This window comes from Siphateles boraxobius, unplaced genomic scaffold, assembly GCF_051911475.1.
Source record: "Siphateles boraxobius isolate OS27281-9 unplaced genomic scaffold, OSU_SipBor_1 130, whole genome shotgun sequence".
Lineage (NCBI taxonomy): Eukaryota > Metazoa > Chordata > Actinopteri > Cypriniformes > Leuciscidae > Siphateles > Siphateles boraxobius.
This window is the reverse complement of record NW_027508734.1, coordinates 22,931,407-22,952,512: the sequence shown is the minus strand read 5'-3', so window position 1 is coordinate 22,952,512 and position 21,106 is coordinate 22,931,407. Positions and strand designations below refer to the sequence as shown.

The following is a 21,106-nucleotide window of genomic DNA, read 5'->3' as shown; positions in this document are numbered from 1 at the left end:
TTATGTTAATCCTCTCTTTTTGTCCTTCCCCATTGTTTCTGGTCTGTGTTTTGTCTGTGGCTAGAGAAGCGCTCCCTTGCTCCCCTGTTCCCGTTCCCTCTTTCTTCTTGCATTTTCCCACTACTGTTGCAATATTCAGTGACACAAGGATTGTGTGTAAAGGTATTCAAATATCTTCAAAAATGACAGTAATTTGCCTGATGATTTTGAGGTACCTTATTCCTGTTTCCTGCCTATGAGTAAAGTGTGGATATATGGCTTCCTTTTGCTGTGTTACTGTAAATGGAGAGGTTTGTTGATGTGAAATTGAAATGCTCTATATAGCCTTTTTTTATATAAAATTATAACAAAATTGTACTCGCCTGTGTTGTTTTACTGGGATTCCAATAAGCTTTGAAGGCCAAAGACTCCCTGCTTAAAATTGTGGAAAATGTACTGCCAATATGTCTGATACAGTCGTCAAGCGCAATGTACTTTGTCCACCTGTTGTGTGTCTGCGTGTTGGTAAATCACATCTAAGTTTTTAGCCCCAACATTGGTTATCTGTCACCCATATAGCATCTGTGTCCTTTCCCTGCTCTAGTAAAATCAATGTAAGGGCCCCTCGAGATCAGCAAAACCTATTGAGCACACAAACCTCCTAATGGAGGCTGGAAGGAGGGGCTGCACTTAGAAGCGGTTTAGAGGATTTGTTCAGAAAACCTACTGCCCTCCGAAATACTATGTTGTGTATCATTAGCAAACAAATAAAAAAGCATTTGTAACATTTTTTAATGAATATTTTTAATAGTATTAATTCATTAAATCTAGAATTTCATAATTTGGAGCATCTAGTGCCAAGTTCAAACATCTGAACTTTAACAAAAGTATGGTCTATTAGGCTGCAGAGCATAGATATGGTCAGTTTCAGTCTGTTTGAGCCTATGCCAGTTCTTTCAGCCTTAGTCCTCTGATTCAGACACATCCGCATCCCTGCAGGACACCACACAGTAAGAGAGGTGCAAATGAGACACTCTCCTGCCAGACGCGCGCAGACAATGTCCTTCACACTAGCTTTAGAGGTTGTGACCTTAGCAGTATTTTTTGTCTTGGTGTAGGATATTCATTCTATCTATCCATCCATCCATCTATCTATCTATCTATCTACATCCATCATCCATCTATCTATCTACATCCATCCATCTTGTCAATGCTTTGTAATGGGGAGATAATTATTTAGCTATTATATTGAAGTATGCAGCAAAGGAAAAAGGATATTTGTATACTTACGAGCTTCATATGCTCAGATGTCACAAATATCCTCCACAACCTGGAACACAGCCGAGTGGCCCTGTGCATTCACTACAGCAGTCAAAGACAAGCTACAGTCCCGCTGGAGGAAACCCTCACAGTCTGGACTATGTCCAGCTTTGCCCTTTCTAGTACATTGTGTAAATCAGTTACTAATTGGATAACCTTTCTTTCAGCAACTGATTTACAATATCAGATTGACTGAAGAAACACGTTCACACTCTGGTGAACGTAATTGAAAGCTTGTCAATTGAGTGTGGACGTGTAATTGCTCCAAGTGAGGTTTTGTTCAAATGCCACAAAACAAAGATGCACAGGTTACTATTTTCACTGAAATATTGATTTAAAGCACGCATTCCAATGTGAAGACTTCAATAATAGCACAAAGGCAATATTTGGTAACTTTTATAATAGTATACTGTGTTCATTTATTTTAATACTTTTATAATACTAATAATACTTTAAAATGGTTTAATAAATAATAATACGTTTTAAAATATGAATGAAAAATCATACCCAAGAATAAAGTAGGCCTAACTAGTCTTCCTTTTGACAATGCATTTGTAAGCAGGTTTAGTGTCGAGCTATTGCTTTTGCTAATTAGACAACCACAATGAGACATCACTTGTGACCCTATTACATGTGTTTACTCTGGTTCTCTCAGCCGTAACCGTCATGGATGTCCAACACAGATCGCAGTCCACGCCCTCCTCACTTAGTGTTCATTCAAGCTTCTCCGTTCTAATGTCACACTGAGAATAAATACAAGAACGTGCACAGACTATACTGGCATAATAGCTTAATATTAGCATGTGTAAATACTTATTTAGAAGTAAACATGAACCCATATGTGTTTTTGCTTGTGTGTGTGTGTGTGTTTTTGTTGGTGGGTGGGGGCGGGCGTGCATCCACGATTGGGGGGCAGGTGTTACAGTGGTCTCTTGGGACGTGGAGGGCTGGTGTAGTGAGACTGGAATCACTCTTTGATGACAGGGGCCTGTATGAGGACCCTGAAGACTCGCCTCAACTCATAAATATCCCCTGATCCCCTCATGGACCTGGGGCAGGCGACTGGTTGGCGCATACAGTGTTTCGTTCTCCACTGGGAGAAGGAGGGAGAGTTGAGGGTAGATGTCTATGTAATCCATCTCATGTGTGAGGGGGAAAACAGCGAATGAATGAGCTCTCATATATTAAAACCGAATAAGTCCCTTCCCCCACTGGCCCAGCTCTCAGTATCCTCATCAATTATTCCACAGCCATTAAAAAGTCGTCTATCCCAGTAGAGGAACATATAAGCGAATGGAAAGGAATTTTTATGTAGTTGTTGTTTAAGTGGCAAGTGATATGTGGTGATGTGTACCACTATCTCAAACCCGACAAGTGTAACTGTTCAATTCAACATATACATTTTAAAAAGCAGAGGGAGAATCTTAGAAACCACCTGACTGCAGGAGTGTGTGTGTGTGTGTGTGTGTGTGTGTGTGTGTGTGTGTGTGTGTGTGTGTGTGTGTGTGTGTGTGTGTGTGTGTGTGTGTGTGTGTGTGTTTGACTATAGTCTTGGGTGAGTGTCTCATATTAATTTCCTGTGATCAAGATTCACATCATGTTCAGGTGCTGGAAGAGGAAATCTTGTGGGCGGGGGAAGTCTTGACACAGAAAGGGGAAGCCATTACAGCTGCTGAAGGAATTCAGCAGATCATGGACATGAATGTCTGCTACTGTGCATAATTCAACAGATACATCTGTTGAATCCTGTTATAGAATTATCAACATTATTAACAAAGCACTATCATTTTAATGCATCGCGTGAGTCTTGTAGCATTAGCAAGACTGAAAGATCATGAATGATCCTGTTTCTAAAAACTCTATTCGGAAAAGAACATAATCAGGAAATTAGGGATAGTAAATTAAAATAGGGGTTTTCTGGGCAATAATGGTGAATATTTTAATATTATGGCTGAAACTGATAAGCAGTCATTATTTTTTATACTATTTTTGCAAAAAAAAAAAAAAAAGAAAAAAGAAAAAATCAAGTGTTTTAAATGCGATGAGCGAATTTATGCATCGTAACAATGTACAGTTTAAAAAAAGAATATTCATTTTGACAATTGTTAAATATTGCATTCAACACTTTTAAGATTAATTTTAGTGAGTATTAGGTGACTGCAGATACAGTAATATAATGAAAATGCACAATTAAATATCAAATTTCAATCGTTACCAAAAAACTCAATCAGCCATTAACTGATGTGGTACATTGTGCATCTCTATACGTAGCGGCGCTCCTCACCATCATCTGAATGACAGAGAGGAGAGAGAGAGCGACTGAGGGACTCAGGGGAGAAGCCTGACCTTTAAACAGAGCTGGCTACCAGTCCAAAATGAGACATGCGTCCCACAAAGGTGCAAGACACAGTGGAGACGGCGCATAGGAAATGGGCTTTGTGTTGTGTATATAAATTAACTATATTTAATGCAATACTAAAACCTTATGTATGTTTTTAAACATTTTGTGGAACTCTTTTTGTTATGAAGCGCTGTAAAACTGCAAAATACTCAACAAATATTTTCCCCACTAAAGCAAATATACATTTTTATAGTTATAGGCCTGTTCAAAACATGAGAACTTTTCCTCATACAAATGACAGAATTTCAAAAATGAACGATAGAGGGAGAGAATTAGCAATCAATTAGTGGAGTCATTCTTTGTGTGTGGTGGTGGGTATGTGTGTGTGTGTGTGTGTGTGTGTGTGTGTGTGTGTGTGTGTGTGTGTGTGTGTGTGTGTGTGTGTGTCAATGCTGCCAGACTGGGCTTTATTTACTTAGCTCTCACAATACCCCTTCACCAGATGGGAACCAACAGAGTGAGGGGGGAAAGAGAGAGGAAAAGAGACCGGGAGAGAGAGGAAACCGAGGGAAAGAGAGAAGTGGGAGGTGTGTGCCCCATACTCAGAGCCATGAGGACTCCTTTGTTCCTCATCAGACCCCTATTGCAGCATGGCAGGGTGACACAGGCTGGCTGTAAAATCTCATTAAAAGAAAGAGAGAGAGAGAGGCCTCAAGAGGGCTTGAGATCCCATTAAGACGTCGGCACACAGACTTCGGTCATAAAGCGCCATGGACCCCTGTCAACATGCATGTGCAAAAACATCAGAGAAAAGAGAGTGATTTTTATTCAGAACAAAACACAGAAAAACTGAAATTGATCTCCAAGAGAGAGCAGAGCATTTTGAAAGAATGAATGAATAATTAAATAAATACCTAAACTAATCAAAGAAAATACAGAAGATTTTTATATGTTGTAGTTGTGCTAAAAATCTATTTATGTATAGATAATCTAAATATTTCGAAATAAATAGTTATATTACTTAGATTATAGAAATACAATTACATTGTGTATATATAGTTAATAAATATTATACCAATCATGTTTAGTTGAGTTTTTTTGCTTTTCCCCACTGTTGCATAAAATATATACCCACACACACACACACACAAACACACACACACACACACACACACACACACACACACACACACACACACACACACACACACACACACACACACACACACACACACACACACACACACACACACACGGCCTGACTCCCCAATGCACCTCATGGGCTGATTATTGATTTCACTCCTGTTGTGTAGACACCTCCTCTGTAGATTTGATTAGTCACACAGAGGTGACAGAGGGGAAGTAAAGCTCTTAGGTTAGAGAGAGTGATGACAGAGAGAAGATGAGAAGACAGCTTAAAAATGGTGGAGAAACTTTACTGGGTGACTTTGTGCTTGTGTCTAATTTTGGAGTAATATTTTGAAACAATGATAAAAAAACAATAGATTCTTTTGTGCTTAAATTATTCTCCACATTTTTCTTAATTTGAATATGCTGTCGTAATACATTCAAAGCTTTAATATGTTTTGCAGGAAGTGAGAGATCACATTATGATACCTGCTGGTTTTTCAGGTTTGATGTCATCATTTTCTTCATGGCACCTTGCTGTCTAATGCACTGATGAACTGACTAACTGCTTTCTTACTAATGTGTCTTTTAACTGCTGTGATTAAAAACACACACATAAAATATATTTCTTTACATCACATTTTCCCATGTTTGTGCTTATGCAGGTTGCACAGTGAAAGAGTGTTAAATCACACATGCTGTAAAAAGCTAAAAGTGAAAATAAAATCTAATCCATGTGTGAACACACATCTTAGAAGGCTCTCGGGAGAGTGCTTGTCCTTAACACTCCTCTTTTAGTTAACAGTCACATGGAATAAAGAAAATTCTGCAGAGACCATCCAGCTATTTGTTTGTTTTGTTTTGTCCTGGCCTGCATGCCAGATATTAGTCTAAGCAGATTTTAAATAGGTTTAATTGGATGTGATTGTTTTGGACTGTCTTTATTTTCAAAGGCCCATAATTTCCAAATTAAATTCTGGCTCCACATTGATGCTTTAAAATTAAACCATGAAAATGCATTTTTCTTCTGGGAACATACATGTCAAAATACGGAATATGCAAAATGCAATAATATGCAATAATAAGGAATATGCAAAAAAAAAAACAAAAAAAAAACGGGGCAACTAATTTGAAACTAATTTCGGAAACATGCACAAAGCGACCAATCACACACTGGTCCAGCCAACTAATCAGACATATTGCGCTTTTCGGAAGGAAGGGCTTTATAGAGATCGGAACAAAACAGCATGTTACTGAACGATTGGGAAGAGAGGTGATGCAACAATGTAAAATATGGGAAAAATAACATTGTTGTTTTTTTCATTCAAGCATGAAACCCTATTCTAGTAGACAAAATCAAAACTTTCAAAAAAGGACATAATATAGGTCCCTTTTAAAATTAGTTTGTCTGTCCTAAATGAATCCTGACAGAGAAAACTATACCCCTGATGTCCTTTTTGACATACACTTTCATTCGTCATTTTACCTATAGGTGACTCACACACCGCAGCATGGTCTGATCGAGGTGATGCGGCTGGTGACTCATTAGCACACACATGCTCTCACTCAGTACATTGTTTTTCTGGCCAGCGTTTAATATACTGCTCTACGCCTCCGTTCCCGTTTCTACCTTCTATTGTTTGTTTTGATCATTGCATAATCATCTTTCCATTCCAATATTGTATGCACAAATATTCACCGAACTCTGTCATACTGTCTGTCAATCATTCCTTTGGTCTAAACAGCGCTTTCTAGCCAATTATTTCAGTATACAGCAGTCTGGATGAACCAGCTAACTGTCACTCAAGTGGGCAGAACAGCAGAAGAGGTAAGGCTATATGAGACAGAATGAGTGATGCAGAAAGAATGGAAGAGAGATGAGAAGAAGAGCTGCTTAACTGATCAGTAGCTGTCCATGTTCCACTGATTCATTTTTAACACAACACACAGGCCTGGGTACATACTATTGAGACTTAGACTGACAGACAGGATATGTCTATGCAGGTCTACCTGTATATGGAGGTGCATGTTTGTGTCTTTGTGTGCGTCCTAGATCCTGTTGGTCTTGTGATTCTAAGGACAGAACAGACAGACACACTTCTGAAACAGATACGAAGTATTCAGTTGATTGTTGGGATTATTTTAACATCCTTTAAGTCCATTTAAGAAGACATAAAAGGTTTGAATGAACAAGATCATGTATTTGAATGTTTCAAAAAAAGAATAATGTCTCTGTATGTCCATGCGATGAGTCATCCTGAACCTGGAGACACTTACACCAGTTTCCTCAGCTACAGCACCCAAGAAATGTAGCCATCCCCTGAAGATTCAATGAACAAATCAAGTTCAGACAGAGAGCTGTAGTAGAACTCACACACTTGCTTGCATGGACTGGAAGAGAAGTATACAGCTGCTACAATACTGACAGTTTGAGTATGGATGTGTGTGCGCGTGGGTTTGCATGTGTTAAACTTTGAGTAGTGTTATATCAAATTCATGCAGGAGAGAAATACTTCCTCCTTTTACCCCCTCCCTCAAGGTTACTATTCTGAAATGTGAGATTTTGACGCACATTGTGACGCACTACTGGGGGACTCTAGCCCCACCCACCAACTCTACCTGAACCAATGAAATTCCATATGATCTCTCTTCCTAAATGTGGTCCCATCAACACCACGGAATGGCTGCAGCAACACCGAGCATGACTATATCGTACCACACTAACATCTATTCCAAAAATCCGCATAGATAGATAGAGTGAGAGATTGAGAGAGAGAGAGAGAGAGAGAGAGAGAGAGAGAGAGAGAGAGAGAGAGAGAGAGAGAAATAGATAGATGATAGATAGATAGATAGATATACAGACAGACAGACAGACAGACAGATAGATAGATAGATAGATAGATAGATAGATAGATAGATAGATAGATAGATAGATAGATAGATAGATAGATAGATAGATAGATAGATAGAACTGAAAAAGTGTGAATATGAAAGAGAGATCAGAGAGAGAATTTCCATTTGTCATTGAGATGCTGTATGCTATTTCCAAACAGAACATCCGCCTGGCCTTGGCTCTCTCCATCTCATTCTTTTCTCTCTGAATCTTTAGAGAGGAGAGAATGTTGCCATAGTGACAGAGATGCTTAGAGTAGCAAAGAAGGAATGTGGTTGTCATGGGATATTTTGTAAAATAGGAGAAAATCAATGAATTATTGAAACTGTGCAAGAACACAAACGCAAGGCGACTATAAAAAGAGAGAAAGAAAGAAAATAGGTAGAGAGAACATTCTGTTCGAATTAATAATTACAAAATGCAAGCATTTGTTTAGTTTAGCTTGAGTGTTTGTTATATTAAAACATTGACCAGCTCCAGCGTTTGGACATTGTTACAGACCTGATGATGTGGATGAGTGAAAGCTGATAACGCACTAAGATAGTTCTCCATCATGTGATAATTACATTACAGCAGCTACACTTGATATCATCCTCGCTCACAAGTAGCCTAATCTTATTAGTGTACACATACAGAGCGGGAGCGAAAGAGAGAGAGAAAGTCGAGGGATCATAAGAATATGTTCCCGTGTTTCGGCTAGTAGTTTCCAATACAGATCCATCTAGCACAAACTAAAAAAAAATAGATCAAATATCATTAGTATTACCATTCTCGCTAATGAAACATAAATCTGATTTAGTAAAAGTGATATGGATTCGCCTCTCAATGAGCTTGAAACCCACAGCCACAGGAATACTGTAGCACCACCTAGTGACGACTTGAATAAATCGCGTGAGGCATCTCTTCTGTAGGCTACAACTGCTCGATTTAGCCCTACGTCTCCTGTATTTATTTCACAATCTATTTCTGAATATGTCCTAATCCAGGAAAATCCAACAAAAAATACTTTAGGTATAGGCCATCATATAAAATGTCATGTTTTTGTTTTCTCATAATTACAAAGCAGTAGTTAACTAGCAGGCCTACTACACGCGAAACAAAAACTCAAGTGGCAAACATGTGGAACAAACTGTATACTACAGTTTCAAGATATGATGTGAACCAAATAATTGAACTAATAGAACATTTTACAGCAGTCATTCTATTAACTTCACGTCCTCTGCAGCAGCAGTGTAGCCTACAATCTGACAGCTGCAGTACAGTAATTACTGCAGTCTCACCCTGAGGCCATTGACCCGGATGTTGAGTTGCCACTATGAACAGTGACTGCATGGAAGCAATACTATAATTAAATCGGTGCCTTTTTGAGTAAATTAAGACATGCACTTACCTGCGCGACTGTAGGTGTGATGTGTAATTAGCTATTTTCCTCTCTTCCTTATTTTTTCATCCTTGTTTCTCTAAGTCAAATGGAGTAAATGACTGAATTATAGAATTTACTCATATTTAGATATAGTTCAGTTGAGAGCATGACAAGTCATGAATCTATATCGAGCAGAAAGACTAATGCTGTGGGACAAAGAAAGAACTCCAATTAGCGATGGGCCCATCTGATGCTGAGCGGGCCCACACACCCCAGGGACCAATTTGGACAGGCACGTGTCTGGTGGCGTTCGCTGGGTTCCCGCGTGTCTATCCAAACACCAGACGCGTTCCTTGGTTGTCCAGGAAACGCATAATCCCACCATCTGTCACGGACCTCCGCAGTGATCCCTGTCGTGTAACACCGGCTTTCTAACTAGGGAGAACACAAATGTATCTATTACCCGCCATTAACTACAGAGTGGGCGGAAAACTGACATCTTTGACACGCCCTTTCAGGTCTAAAACACACCTTTTAAAACCTGGGTCCTAATGGATTAGCTATAAATTTATGGTTTAATTTCATAACATCAACACAGAAATTAATTCGGAATTTATGGACCTTTAAAAATAATAGGCCTCGTAAATTCTCAATATCAGCATTTCCACAACAGACATTTCAAATTAAACATTATTTAAAATCTGCTTAGACCAGCAAAAAACAAGCGCTCTCTACATTAAGAGAACAGAACTGATGCAAACTCATCCTCCATAACATTAGCCTATTTCTGAATGGACATTAGGCTACTTGGACACAGTCACACCTAATAACAGATCTAAATTATAATGTAGACACATGCATTTTCTGTAAAGCTGCTTCGAAACGATATCTACAGTATTGTGAAAAGCGATAAATGTGAATTGATTACCCTACATCTAATTAACATTTTACAGCGGTTTTTGACCAGATGATAGACGAGTAGCTATAACGCCATCTGCTGGTAACGCAAGTAGGCTACTAAATGAGTGCTCGTGGTTTTGGATACAATCATATTGGTTTAATCACCCGAGACTACGGGGTATGTTTGACAACCTTGCTTTCTGGGAGATGGTTTAGCCTACTTTGCTATCTGAACGAAATTGAATGGAAGTGGAATTTTCTACTGGTGAAAGTTAAAACTAACCCGTTCGACGTTAGTGAACAAACAGACTTATAAATGCGAATATAAATCACATGTGGGTAAACAAACAATCATCGGACAGAAATGGAGATGGGTCAGTCTATTGTAGAAATGAGCCCATATGCAAAATAATTCCACTGAAAAGTAGCTAGGCTCTAAAAATACATCCTGTTCCCTGTGGTTCTGTAAACCACGAAAATTATGTAGATTAGCCTACGCTCCATTTTTAGAAGAACATCAACTGAAGATGACATGTTTGTAAAACTACAGTAGCTTAAGTTATTATCCCCAAAGAATTCGGAGAGACGTAACTGCTCCCTAAACGGTGTTTTTATAATCTTGAACCGCAAACAAACTTGAAATTTACGAAACCTACGGTTTACGTTAGCCTATTTGTTGGCGAAACATAGACATTTAAGTTTAGATGGCACTAAATGCAAAATAATATAGAATATTCGTTCTTTATGTTTTGTCTCTGATGAAAAAAAAACTTTCTGCCCAAAACAATTGTTTTGTGGGAGCTTTGTGTAATATCTGGCTACACAATTATGAATGATTACAGGCGTGCTGTTAAACACGTCAGTGATACTACGTGAATTTGCACTGCCAGTGTGTAAATGCAACTTGACACCGTGAGTGTGTATGGAGAGAGTGAAAGTTTTGACAGTGACATTGTTGGCTGATCTGCTGAGGACACAGAGGTAGGCACCGTTTCATGCTTTTTTTGTCTTAAGATACACCTATAACACGATAACATAAAACAGAATTTCAGTTTGTTATGCTACAATTATACATCCGTTTATTTACATAAGTTAACAAATTAATCGTTTCTTAGCCTATATTTTAAGGTCGGTCTCGAAACTTCACTAGTGGTCATTAGCCTGTAAGTAGTGTAATGTAATGGAGTGCTTTTCTCCGATCTGAGGCCAGATATTTATCATACAACTCTTTTGGTGAGGTCAGATATATACAAATATGTAAATAAATGTATAAAGGAGCTACTGAAATAGTCTTCATCGTGAAGTTAAGTATTAGTATCATGACAAGTCCTACTTGATGTATTATACAGCAATAGAATATTGTAGCCTGTTTTATGCACCCCAACAAATTATTGCCATACATTATAGGGCCACATTTTTCGCTGTATAACAAAACTTAACTCTGCACTTATAGAAAGTTCATTAAGGCTGTGTATTTTCTAAGCATGTGAGAAGATGTTTGTTGAAGAGCTTAACCTGGCCCAAATCTCTTACTTCTGGAGCCTAATAAGTGTTTTACTATCACAGTACTGCCCAGTAATCTGGACTTAAACTAGGCAAGAATGGGGAAGGAGGAGACAATATTTGCTTAACTATAGATAGTTCAACCAAAAATTAAATGTAGCCTAATAATTTATTTGCCCTCATCATGTCATTCCAAACATGTTTGACTTTCTTTCTTCCGTGGAACACAAGAGAAGTTTTGAAGAATGTTTGTGCTGCTCTATACCATACTACTATTCAAGTGAAAGGTGACCATGGCCAAAACTCACCAAAAATGAAGTCCATGCTGCATTATATTCCAAGTATATCTATATTCTAATCTACACAATCTTCAAAGTTTTGTGTTGTCATATGTAGTGTAGTCATTCCTTGAAAGTCTTCCCTTGAAAATTTTGCTTCATGCACGGCAGTGTTCACCATTCACCTTCATTACATCCGTAAACGATCCGTAGTCTGTTGTAAAAAATGCTTATGGGTTCAATGGAAGAAAGAAAGACATGAAAGCGTGAATATGATGAGCACATATTTTAATTCATGAATACATATACATTTTTTGGGTGAACTGTTCCTCTATGCATTTGCCAAACTTTCCCTCTGGTTCAGATATGTTGACCTTTACCATGATGTAAGGTGAGACATATGGGGTAAGACAAATCTGAACATAATTATAAAAGAAATTATTAAAAAAAGAAAAACGTTAAATATTAATCTAAAATGTTCACATATTTTGGCAGATTTTCAGAAACTAGACAACAGTTAACGCACAAAAAAACTATTAACGTGTCCATCACATTCACAGAGAGCTATATCCTTCCTAAATATTTGATCACCTAACAAGAATTGTACACAGTTTGCTAAATACAGAGGGTGCTCGTCTTTCACTCCAAATCATTTTACCCCACATTCCCAATGGCTTGAATGAATTGCAAGTTTCACTTACACTGTTTGTGGTTGTGATCCACTCACTATAAGCAATGTCACTTTTGCTAATGGCTGTTTCTCAAGTTTCATTGAAATATATACCTTTGTAGTAGAAAAATATGTTGAGTGTGCTAACATTCTCACTGTTATTGTTCAGCTTTACATGCCATTAAAATAAACACAGAGTCTGTGTTGGTTTCATACATGGATTTACTCCAGAAGTAAATTAGTTGCCGTGGGTGTTACCCTGTCATGCTTTGAAGCAGAGATCTTTTCTTTTCACTCAAACTCCTTGATAAAACAAGTACTCTACATTTTGCCCGTCAACCCAGTATTAGGTATGATAAATGTCAAGCCCTTTCTCTACAGTAACTCATGGCTGTAATTTAACAGAGGCAAGAGAAGCCAGACTACCAGACCAGCAGAAATGTGATTTATTGTGGTGGATGTACCCTGAACCTGACACTTAGATTGGTATGGCAGTTAAAAAAATAATATTTCGTATCTGTTTTAGCTTGTATTCCCAGACGAGATCTTTCAGCATTCATTAAGTTATTAACCCTAACATGAGTGGATGACACAATTACATCCTGTAAAATAAGACCGATTTCTCTGTTTGATGAGGAGCTTGCACGGAAATATCATTGGATGAGTGCAGTTGATCCTCTGTATCTCATGTGTTGCCTTGTGTCAGTCGTGTATCAATGAATGTTCACACCTATCTGTGAGCGGTGAACTGGAGCGTAAGTCTCTCTCTGTGTGTGTGTGTGTGTGTGTGAGTGTGTATGTGTGAACAAGCCTCTTTTTGTCTGTGGGTTTGGATGAAGACCTCTTCCTCTCCTCCTGTCTGAGTATGATCAGGTTGCAGTGTAAGTGTGAATGTGGCACCTGTGTGCTGTAATCCTGTTGTGTGGGCTTCCCATGCTCCATCGGTCAAAGAGGCTCAGCCTTCATCATTGACACACGAGGCCCTGGAGTTTAAGACATCTTCAGTTCTTGCCTTTCTTTAATCATCCATTCCGCCAGAGCATGTCAATTACCGCTGTGCATTTCTGCATCGTACAAACAGTACGTTAAAAGAATATGTCCGAATTCACAGTATTCATAAAACAGCAAGCAAAAAGGTACCCGGATGACCTACTTCTGGCGAGATTCTAAAGTGCGCATTTAATGGACACTTTACTATCCCATGAGGCCAAAGGAGAGGATTTGTGATCCAGATCTGGATCCAAGTCTGGATCTGGTATCCTCATCATGGCAGTCTTTGCGATTCGATGCGATGGTCCATTCTGAGGACATGTCCAAGCCATCGGCTTTGACGACGCTTGATCTCAGGGACCTCACTTTAAATTTTTGTCCTACAGTTATTTTTTGATGATTTTCATAGTCCAGGTATATACAACATATCCTCCTATGGCATCCATTGTGAAATGTGCTGATCTTCATGCTCATGTCACCCTCAGTAACTCGCCAGCATTCTGAGCCGTACAGCAGGACTATCTTTAGTCTGGCGAATGAATCTCTAGCTTTTCCGGGCCTTGCTTGCATGTCTTTTTGTACTGCATTATCCTTTCTGATGAGGCTTCCTAGATATGTAAAGTTGTTGACATATTCCAGCGGTTCATTATCGACAGTGATTATTGGATTAGGGATTGAATAAATGCATATAACTTTGGCCTTTGATTTGTTCAGGTTCAGGCCCACCTGTATGGCAAAGCTATTCAGCCTGTCAGTAGATGAAGTATGTCAAATATCCACACAAAAAAACCCCCAATGTTTCTTTTGGCACTTTCATGCAGATAACTAATATATATTCTCAGGATATCTGTAGAGTAACTCAACTACAGGATTTGTGTACTCCGTCTACCTGGATATATCAGCTTGTCAAAGTCCTGGTCATCTTTGTATCCTCTTTTCACTCATGTATGTGGTTTCAATGTTTCACAATCTTCTGTTGTATCACCAAAAACATTGATACAAAAAACTTTAAGCTTGAGCACTTCTGGGATATAGACTTTCTTCTTTGCCTCCGATTTCTCCCTGCTCTCATGAAACCACTCTTAACATACCATCTCATCACCCCTCACTTTATGCTGTTGAGGACAACATCTAATTGTGTCAGAGTATATGTGTCTTAGTCTCCTGTTCCTCACCATCTCACTCAAGATCTTCAGGTCATAATAAAATAAATGGGGGTTGGGGTGGACTTACATTTACCACTATTTCTCTCTGTGCCTGTTTCAATTGCACACATCTGCCCTGCAGGTGTCTACACTCCTTCCTCTGCCTTACAAAGACTGTGGCAGTTATGGGAAACAGGGGCATGTTTCTACACGTGAAAGGCCCCTCTGATGAATAGTTGCCTGAGTAGGGGGGAAATTACAGGACAGAGCATTCTTCAGTTGCTAAGGATTGAGAAGACCTGAACATTAAATCCTCCCCTGAGTGAGAGTTTGTCTGAGCTGGTATTTGTCTTTTTGTGTTTGCCCTTTTCTCCATCCAGTCTAGCATGACACATCTTAATTCCATCATTCAAATTCATACCTAAAATTGATAAATTGTGAAATACCTGGCGGCAGTCAGACATGGAAACAGCTGTCTTTGAAACAGTATTACACTGATTCCCATCACTATTTATTATTCCTGTTTGCCTGTTAGCAATGTTAATATTTCCCTTTCATTGCTTCGGTCCGTTTTAAAGAACAGTTGAAATGAGGTAGATGTGCATCATTAGGTTCAGTGCAAATCCCATGGTGGTTGAGGTAAATTCAGACAGTGGCCCATATACAGAAGCATTGAGAGAACAGATGCTCTGCTATAATTCATATGTATAGAACATTTAATAGTCCATTCAGGACCATTCAGCCTGACCATTGCTGCAGAAGGTATGCATGGTAGATTATTTAAAGAGGTGCTGGATTTTTGATCCAATTAATAGTGTATGATTTATAACAAATCATACCCTATTAATTGGATCAAAAATCCAGTCAACATTTTTGGGCACTTTTAATTAACACATTAATTCACCAAGGATGAAAACAAAGATACATTTTTTTGGAAGTTGTATAGATTTGTTATGAACATTGAACATTCACTAACTCTTTTCTTTCCTTCTCTATCCTGCAGTCCACTACTTGAGTCAGTATGAATTGTCCCTTAAGTCCCAGGCGGGAACCAGGACCTGACCTCTCCTGTCTTCACCTGTACAACGAGTGGTTGGCATGTAGGCATGAGTCCAGTCTCCTGCCCATGAAAGAAGATATGGCCATCTGGCTAAACAGGATCCTTGGTAAGAAAATATAAGTATATTCATATTTGCATAAGAATTAGCGATTTCTGATTTGATAATCTTTAAGAGATCCAGACATGGAAATTCTGTCATCCTTTACTCACCCTCATGTCATTTTAAAACTATATGACTTTATTTCTTCTATGGATCACTAAAAATTTATATATTTTGAAGAGTGCTTGTAACCAAACTGATTTGGTCACCATTGGCTTCCAGTGTATGCAGAAAAAAACACTGAGACATTTCTCAAAAATACACTGGCTAGGCTTAATCTTTAGGGCAACATTGAGTCTTTTACAACAACCATAAATTGCTTTTGGCAGTTCAACACATGGAAACTTCTAACTAGATCTCAAGTGCGTCAAGGAAAGTTGTAAATGTAAAATTATAGCCATCCCTGGTCACCAATAGGCCAACTTGTTTTATTATCAGTCACAACTCCAGGAGAAGATGGCACTGTACCTTATGCTTCCCAAATAAAATTTTCTGTACATGTTTTGCAGTTCGGCTTTACTGCAGTGTCAGTAATTAAAGTTAGTTTTTCTAATTTGAGTAAAATCTTCTGACTAACAGAGATTCAAGTTTACCCTTTCTCCCATTCCCATTACTGGGTGTCAGTTCAAAGGATAAAACCTTATTTACACAGTCGGATAAAATCTCGATTAAATCCTGCACAAGCCAACCGATATGGATTATTCTGTATCTGCCCATCAGATCAGGAATATCATGGTGTTTACAGACAGCCATTTTAAATAGAATTCCTTAAATTCCTCTGCATCTTGGATAAATGGAACATGCCCTGATGGGACCTTAAAATAGGAATTGCCTTTCTCAAACAGACCAGGAAATGAGCGTCTTATACGAGTCCCTGCGTGTCTTGACCTTTGTTGTCAGAACCTCCTAAGAGGGCTGAAGAGGCTTCATAAAAACAAAACACAACATGTAAAGATATATAAAAAAAAAACACGCAAAACCCTTTAGCCAACAGGCTGGCGGTACTTAAATATAAGTCAAAACACAACCACCTGAGAAATGAGATTAGAAGGGAGACTACATCAGAGTTGTTGTTTTCACCAAAGAAGCTGATGATGGATTTCTCTGATTAACACACACTTCTCTCCCTCAACTCTTCCTGTTCCTGTTGATCTCAGGGCAAGCATTGTGGCTCTGTGGTTGACAGACAGCAGGAGACCTCTTTGTTTCCTTACACACTTCTCTCTCACTCTGAGCTAATGATCATCCCCAGTCATTCTGCACATCAGGATTTCTGTTTTTGTTGTGGTTTCCCTCCGCCGTCACTTCCTGTATTCCCCCTTCCCCAGGCCCCCCAGGCCGCCCACTCCCCCTTCACCGTGATGATTGAGCTCCGGTACCACTGCTGTGTCTGAATCTGTATGTACTTAACACCCAAGCCTCAGGAATGTGTCTGCACAGCCGTGAGAATCTCAGAGAAAGTATACTTAGAGGATTTTTGGGGCGTCTTCGAGTTGCCTAAGGTACTGAAAACTGATAAATAAAATATGGAGAAGAGGGAATGTAAGGAAGGTAAAACAATAACCATAAAACTTGTATTGTACTGTGTGTACGACAGTAGCGAACCCCTTTCCCTTATAGGAAAAAAATTAAACTCGGCCTTTAAATCAGCCTAGTTTACTGTGTCCTCTTCTAAAATATAGCATGTTACCTTTGACAAGAAATGCAACAAGCAAACATCAGAGTGAGCGTGAGAGTTATCACCAAAATTAAACAAAAAGTAATGAATTGCAAATCATTATTACAAAGTACTGCATCATCATCACTGTAATTTCAGCGGAATATGGTGACAATTGGCCACAAAACCAACAAAATTTAATGGAAGCCGACGCATCATGACATCGCTCAGACCAAAGCACATTAGCGACAGACATTTCCTCATATTTTGATAATGAATCATATCATTAGACTGGCACGGCAGCCGATTAAATGTATGTAACAGACCGTATTAAACTTATGATTTGAGAAAAATTTAACTATTATGCAGAATTAGCTACAGCAAATGTGCATGGTCGCTAAGTCAGTAAATTTACAGACTGACCGGTAATTCTGCAAAATAACTGTTTTCTCAACTAAGGGTACATTTACACGACAAAGATATGCTTAAAACTGAGAAGTTTTTCCTTAAATTTTCCGAGTACAGACGACACCATTGTCAAAACTATCCCCATTTACACGGATCCGCAAAAACGACTAAAAATGCTGTATTCTGCTGCCAGGCCATTAGATGGCGATGAAACACTATAGATTGAACACATAATACGCATGTGCATGACGTCATCGTTTTCAGAGATTGTTTTTGATGTTTACATGGAGACCGTTTTCAAAGGTTTGCGTTTTCAGGCCACCAAAACGCCGTTGTTGCATAAGAAGTCTTCAGTTTTTAGTTGAAAACGGTGTCATGTAAAACGCCCCCTAAAGCTTGACAAAACATTGGCAGTTGCAGCGGCGGCCAGAATATAATCAGTCATGTAACCTATTAGAATTAAAATAACTTACCCAAACAACAAACAATTCCAGCAGAAAAGCTTTACCTTCTTGATTGATTCTGTCTTTCAGTTTTATCGCTTATAATTGCTGGGATCGAAATGGTTTAAATAAAGCTTTGGCTTTCTGCACAAAATTAAGCTCTGGTGTTGGTCTTCCTCTGCCACTGAAACCTGCTTTTCTTTAAAAGTTAACCTTGAAAACGGAGTGGATGATAAATTAACAACGATCTCCTAATCAGTATTCTTTCGTGCGGTTTCCATAGTGAATAACGATTTTATCAGCGTTTTTTTTTATTTTTCGATCGAGTTCCTCACCGCGAGCCATATGCGTCATAAACTTGATCATAGCAATTCCCACCCGTTTAGAAGAAAGATATGATTGGGCATTTTTCCTGTCATTTGAAATCAGTCTGTAATTTCACAGCTGGACCACCAATCACAGAGCTGAAAGCAGATTTGAAGGGTTTCTTTCCTCAAAAAGATTTAGATGTTTATTGTCAAGTTATAAATTCTTAAAATAACTTTACAACGGATGACTTTTTATTAAAAAGGTTTTTACTTTTTAAACGTTATTTAAAAGTTTGTAAATATATTTTTACAATAGTTTAGGCCTGCTCTTCGGGCCTAGAGGGCTCCGACGGTTCCCCTTGTACTAAGTGTCACTATGCATTTAGTCACAGCTACCAGTTCAACCACTACAATTTAATCATTGCTTTTATAACCTCACTCTTTATTACTATAAGCCTATTGATCATTCTTTATCTCTCTCCTAATGTTCATTTTTCTCTTGGAATGCTTCCTGTACAGGTTTGGATATAACTGTGGATAACTTCATGGACAGACTAGACACTGGTGTCGTCTTGTGTCAGCTTGCAGAAGCGCTACAGGAGAAAATGATTATGGCCAGCATTGGCAAGGTGCTCATATTATGGGTAGTTTGATCCTAAACTTAATCTGAAGATGTGTCCTAAAATGAGCACACAATAAGCTAACCAAAGTTACAATTTGGTTGGTTTCTGTTGTGTTCATAGCCCTTTATTCGGCGCGTGGTTCGCTGGTGGCCTGATGCAGCCTCTGGATCGTTCTTTGCTCGGGACAATACAGCTAACTTTCTGTTCTGGTGCCGTAAAATTGGGGTGGAGCCATCACATCTGTTTGAGTCTGAAGATCTTGGTGAGTATTTCAAAGCAGCAGCAGATTTCTCTTATCCTATCAAGGATAGGTTTTTTGTTTGTTTGTTTATGTTTAAGATATTAGCTTGTGAATACTTTCTGAATACTTTTCTACTTTTCTTTGTGATTAAAGGTGGGGTAAGTCGTTTTTGAAATATGCTGTTGGCCAATGTTGACATTTGAAATTTGACAAACACACCCCTTCTTCATTGCTCCGCCTCCAAAATGCACAATCCAATCCTAACAGCCTTGTTTTGAGTTGGTCTCGATCCCCTTGCAAGCGAGTCGAGTGCACTAAACGATTAGCCTGGTTCTACCAGACTCTCGTACATTTCATTTGTACAGAGAGTCTGGCACCGCTCCATTGACAAGCGTTAACTTCCTTGTAGGCGGGTATTCTATTGAAGTCTAAAACTATTGGATCTGCCCAGAGTCACTCTATCTGCCATAACCAATCGCTAACGTTTGGTCGTGACATATGTCTTTTCCCGAACCCCGTGGGAGGATGGCCATAAACACAAAACTAAGTGTAACGGAGGCCAGCTAGTAGTTGCTGTGCGAGTAAACCTCACTCCTCTGATCTCAAAAGGCTCTCTAGCGACAGATGCTAGAGGCTGCAGTCTTTAGCCTCCTTGTTAGAGCGCCTGACTCTCATGCCGGAGACCCGGGTTCGAGGCCCGCTCGGAGCGGGTCGAGTGGGACCCGGGTGAAGGGGGGTTACATTGGTGCCGTGACCCGGATGGGAGTGAGGTTTAGGGGGGTGAGTGTAACGGAGGCCAGCTAGTAGTTGCTGTGTGAGTAAACCTCACTCCTCTGATCTCAAAAGGCTCTCTAGCGACAGATGCTAGAGGCTGCAGTCTTTAGCCTCCTTGTTAGAGCGCCTGACTCTCATGCCGGAGACCCGGGTTCGAGGCCCGCTCGGAGCGGGTCGAGTGGGACCCGGGTGAAGGGGGGTTACATAAGCAAAGATTGTACTTGCTCCGGCTTTAACTTCTTGATATTCGGCAGCGTTGCCACAACGGACCGAATGGCTTCGCTCGCATCTTTCTTATTTTGAACTACAACTCAAAATAACGCACGAGTCGACATCAACGTCATCGTTCTCAGCCACTCCCTCTGTTCGCTGATTGGCCCGGTAAAAAATTTATCGGAGAAAACCAAAGTCTACAGCGCAATCCCAGACGTAGTACTGAAGGAAAATGAAATTGAGCGGAAGTACGTAGGCCAGGCTACTAAACGATGACGCCAAACACCAAATTCACTAGCAGTCGTCAGCGCGACTCTGACTAACTGGCCTCCGGACCGTTACGCACGCAATCCAAGAGTGGATGTCTGCTTACAGAAGTGGATGTCTGCGCAACATAATAATGCTTCATGAAAAATAAAGCGCAGATGATGAACGAATGACGAGGAAGCACAAAAAATCCAACTAAAATCCAAACAGTATATTTCAAAAACTCCTGATCCCACCTTTAAGCTGACTAGGTTATTTGGTTTCAATACAAGTGGCAATGTGCTTGTACTTCTGAGACTATTCACCAACAATCCTGAGAACTATGGACACATTTTCAGCACAGAAAGATCCTGTGATGTCCTTGTCCACTTTTACACTTATGAGATCATTAAAGGGTTAATTTACCCAAAAATTTAAATTCTGTCATCATTTACTCACCCTCATTCGTTCAAAACCTGCAAGACTTTTTATACGATTATTATTTATTTATTTTTTTAATTCA

General features: G+C 39.3%; 1 protein-coding gene across 2 annotated transcripts in view; it reads left to right on the top strand.

Annotated features, from left to right (window-relative positions):
• The first annotated feature begins 10,830 nt into the window (after positions 1-10,830).
• gas2b (growth arrest-specific 2b) overlaps positions 10,831-21,106 on the top strand; it is a 19,289-nt gene continuing 9,013 nt past the window's right edge. The window contains exons 1-4 of one of the 2 annotated variants that reach the window (XM_077228679.1): positions 10,831-10,905; positions 15,514-15,676; positions 19,006-19,115; positions 19,230-19,371. In XM_077228679.1, the coding sequence (XP_077084794.1) occupies positions 15,532-15,676; positions 19,006-19,115; positions 19,230-19,371 (397 nt within the window). In that variant the 5' untranslated portion in view covers positions 10,831-10,905; positions 15,514-15,531. Of the gene's footprint in view, positions 10,906-14,650; positions 14,853-15,513; positions 15,677-19,005; positions 19,116-19,229; positions 19,372-21,106 lie in introns of those variants that run through there. The other variant, XM_077228680.1, reaches the window with a different exon arrangement.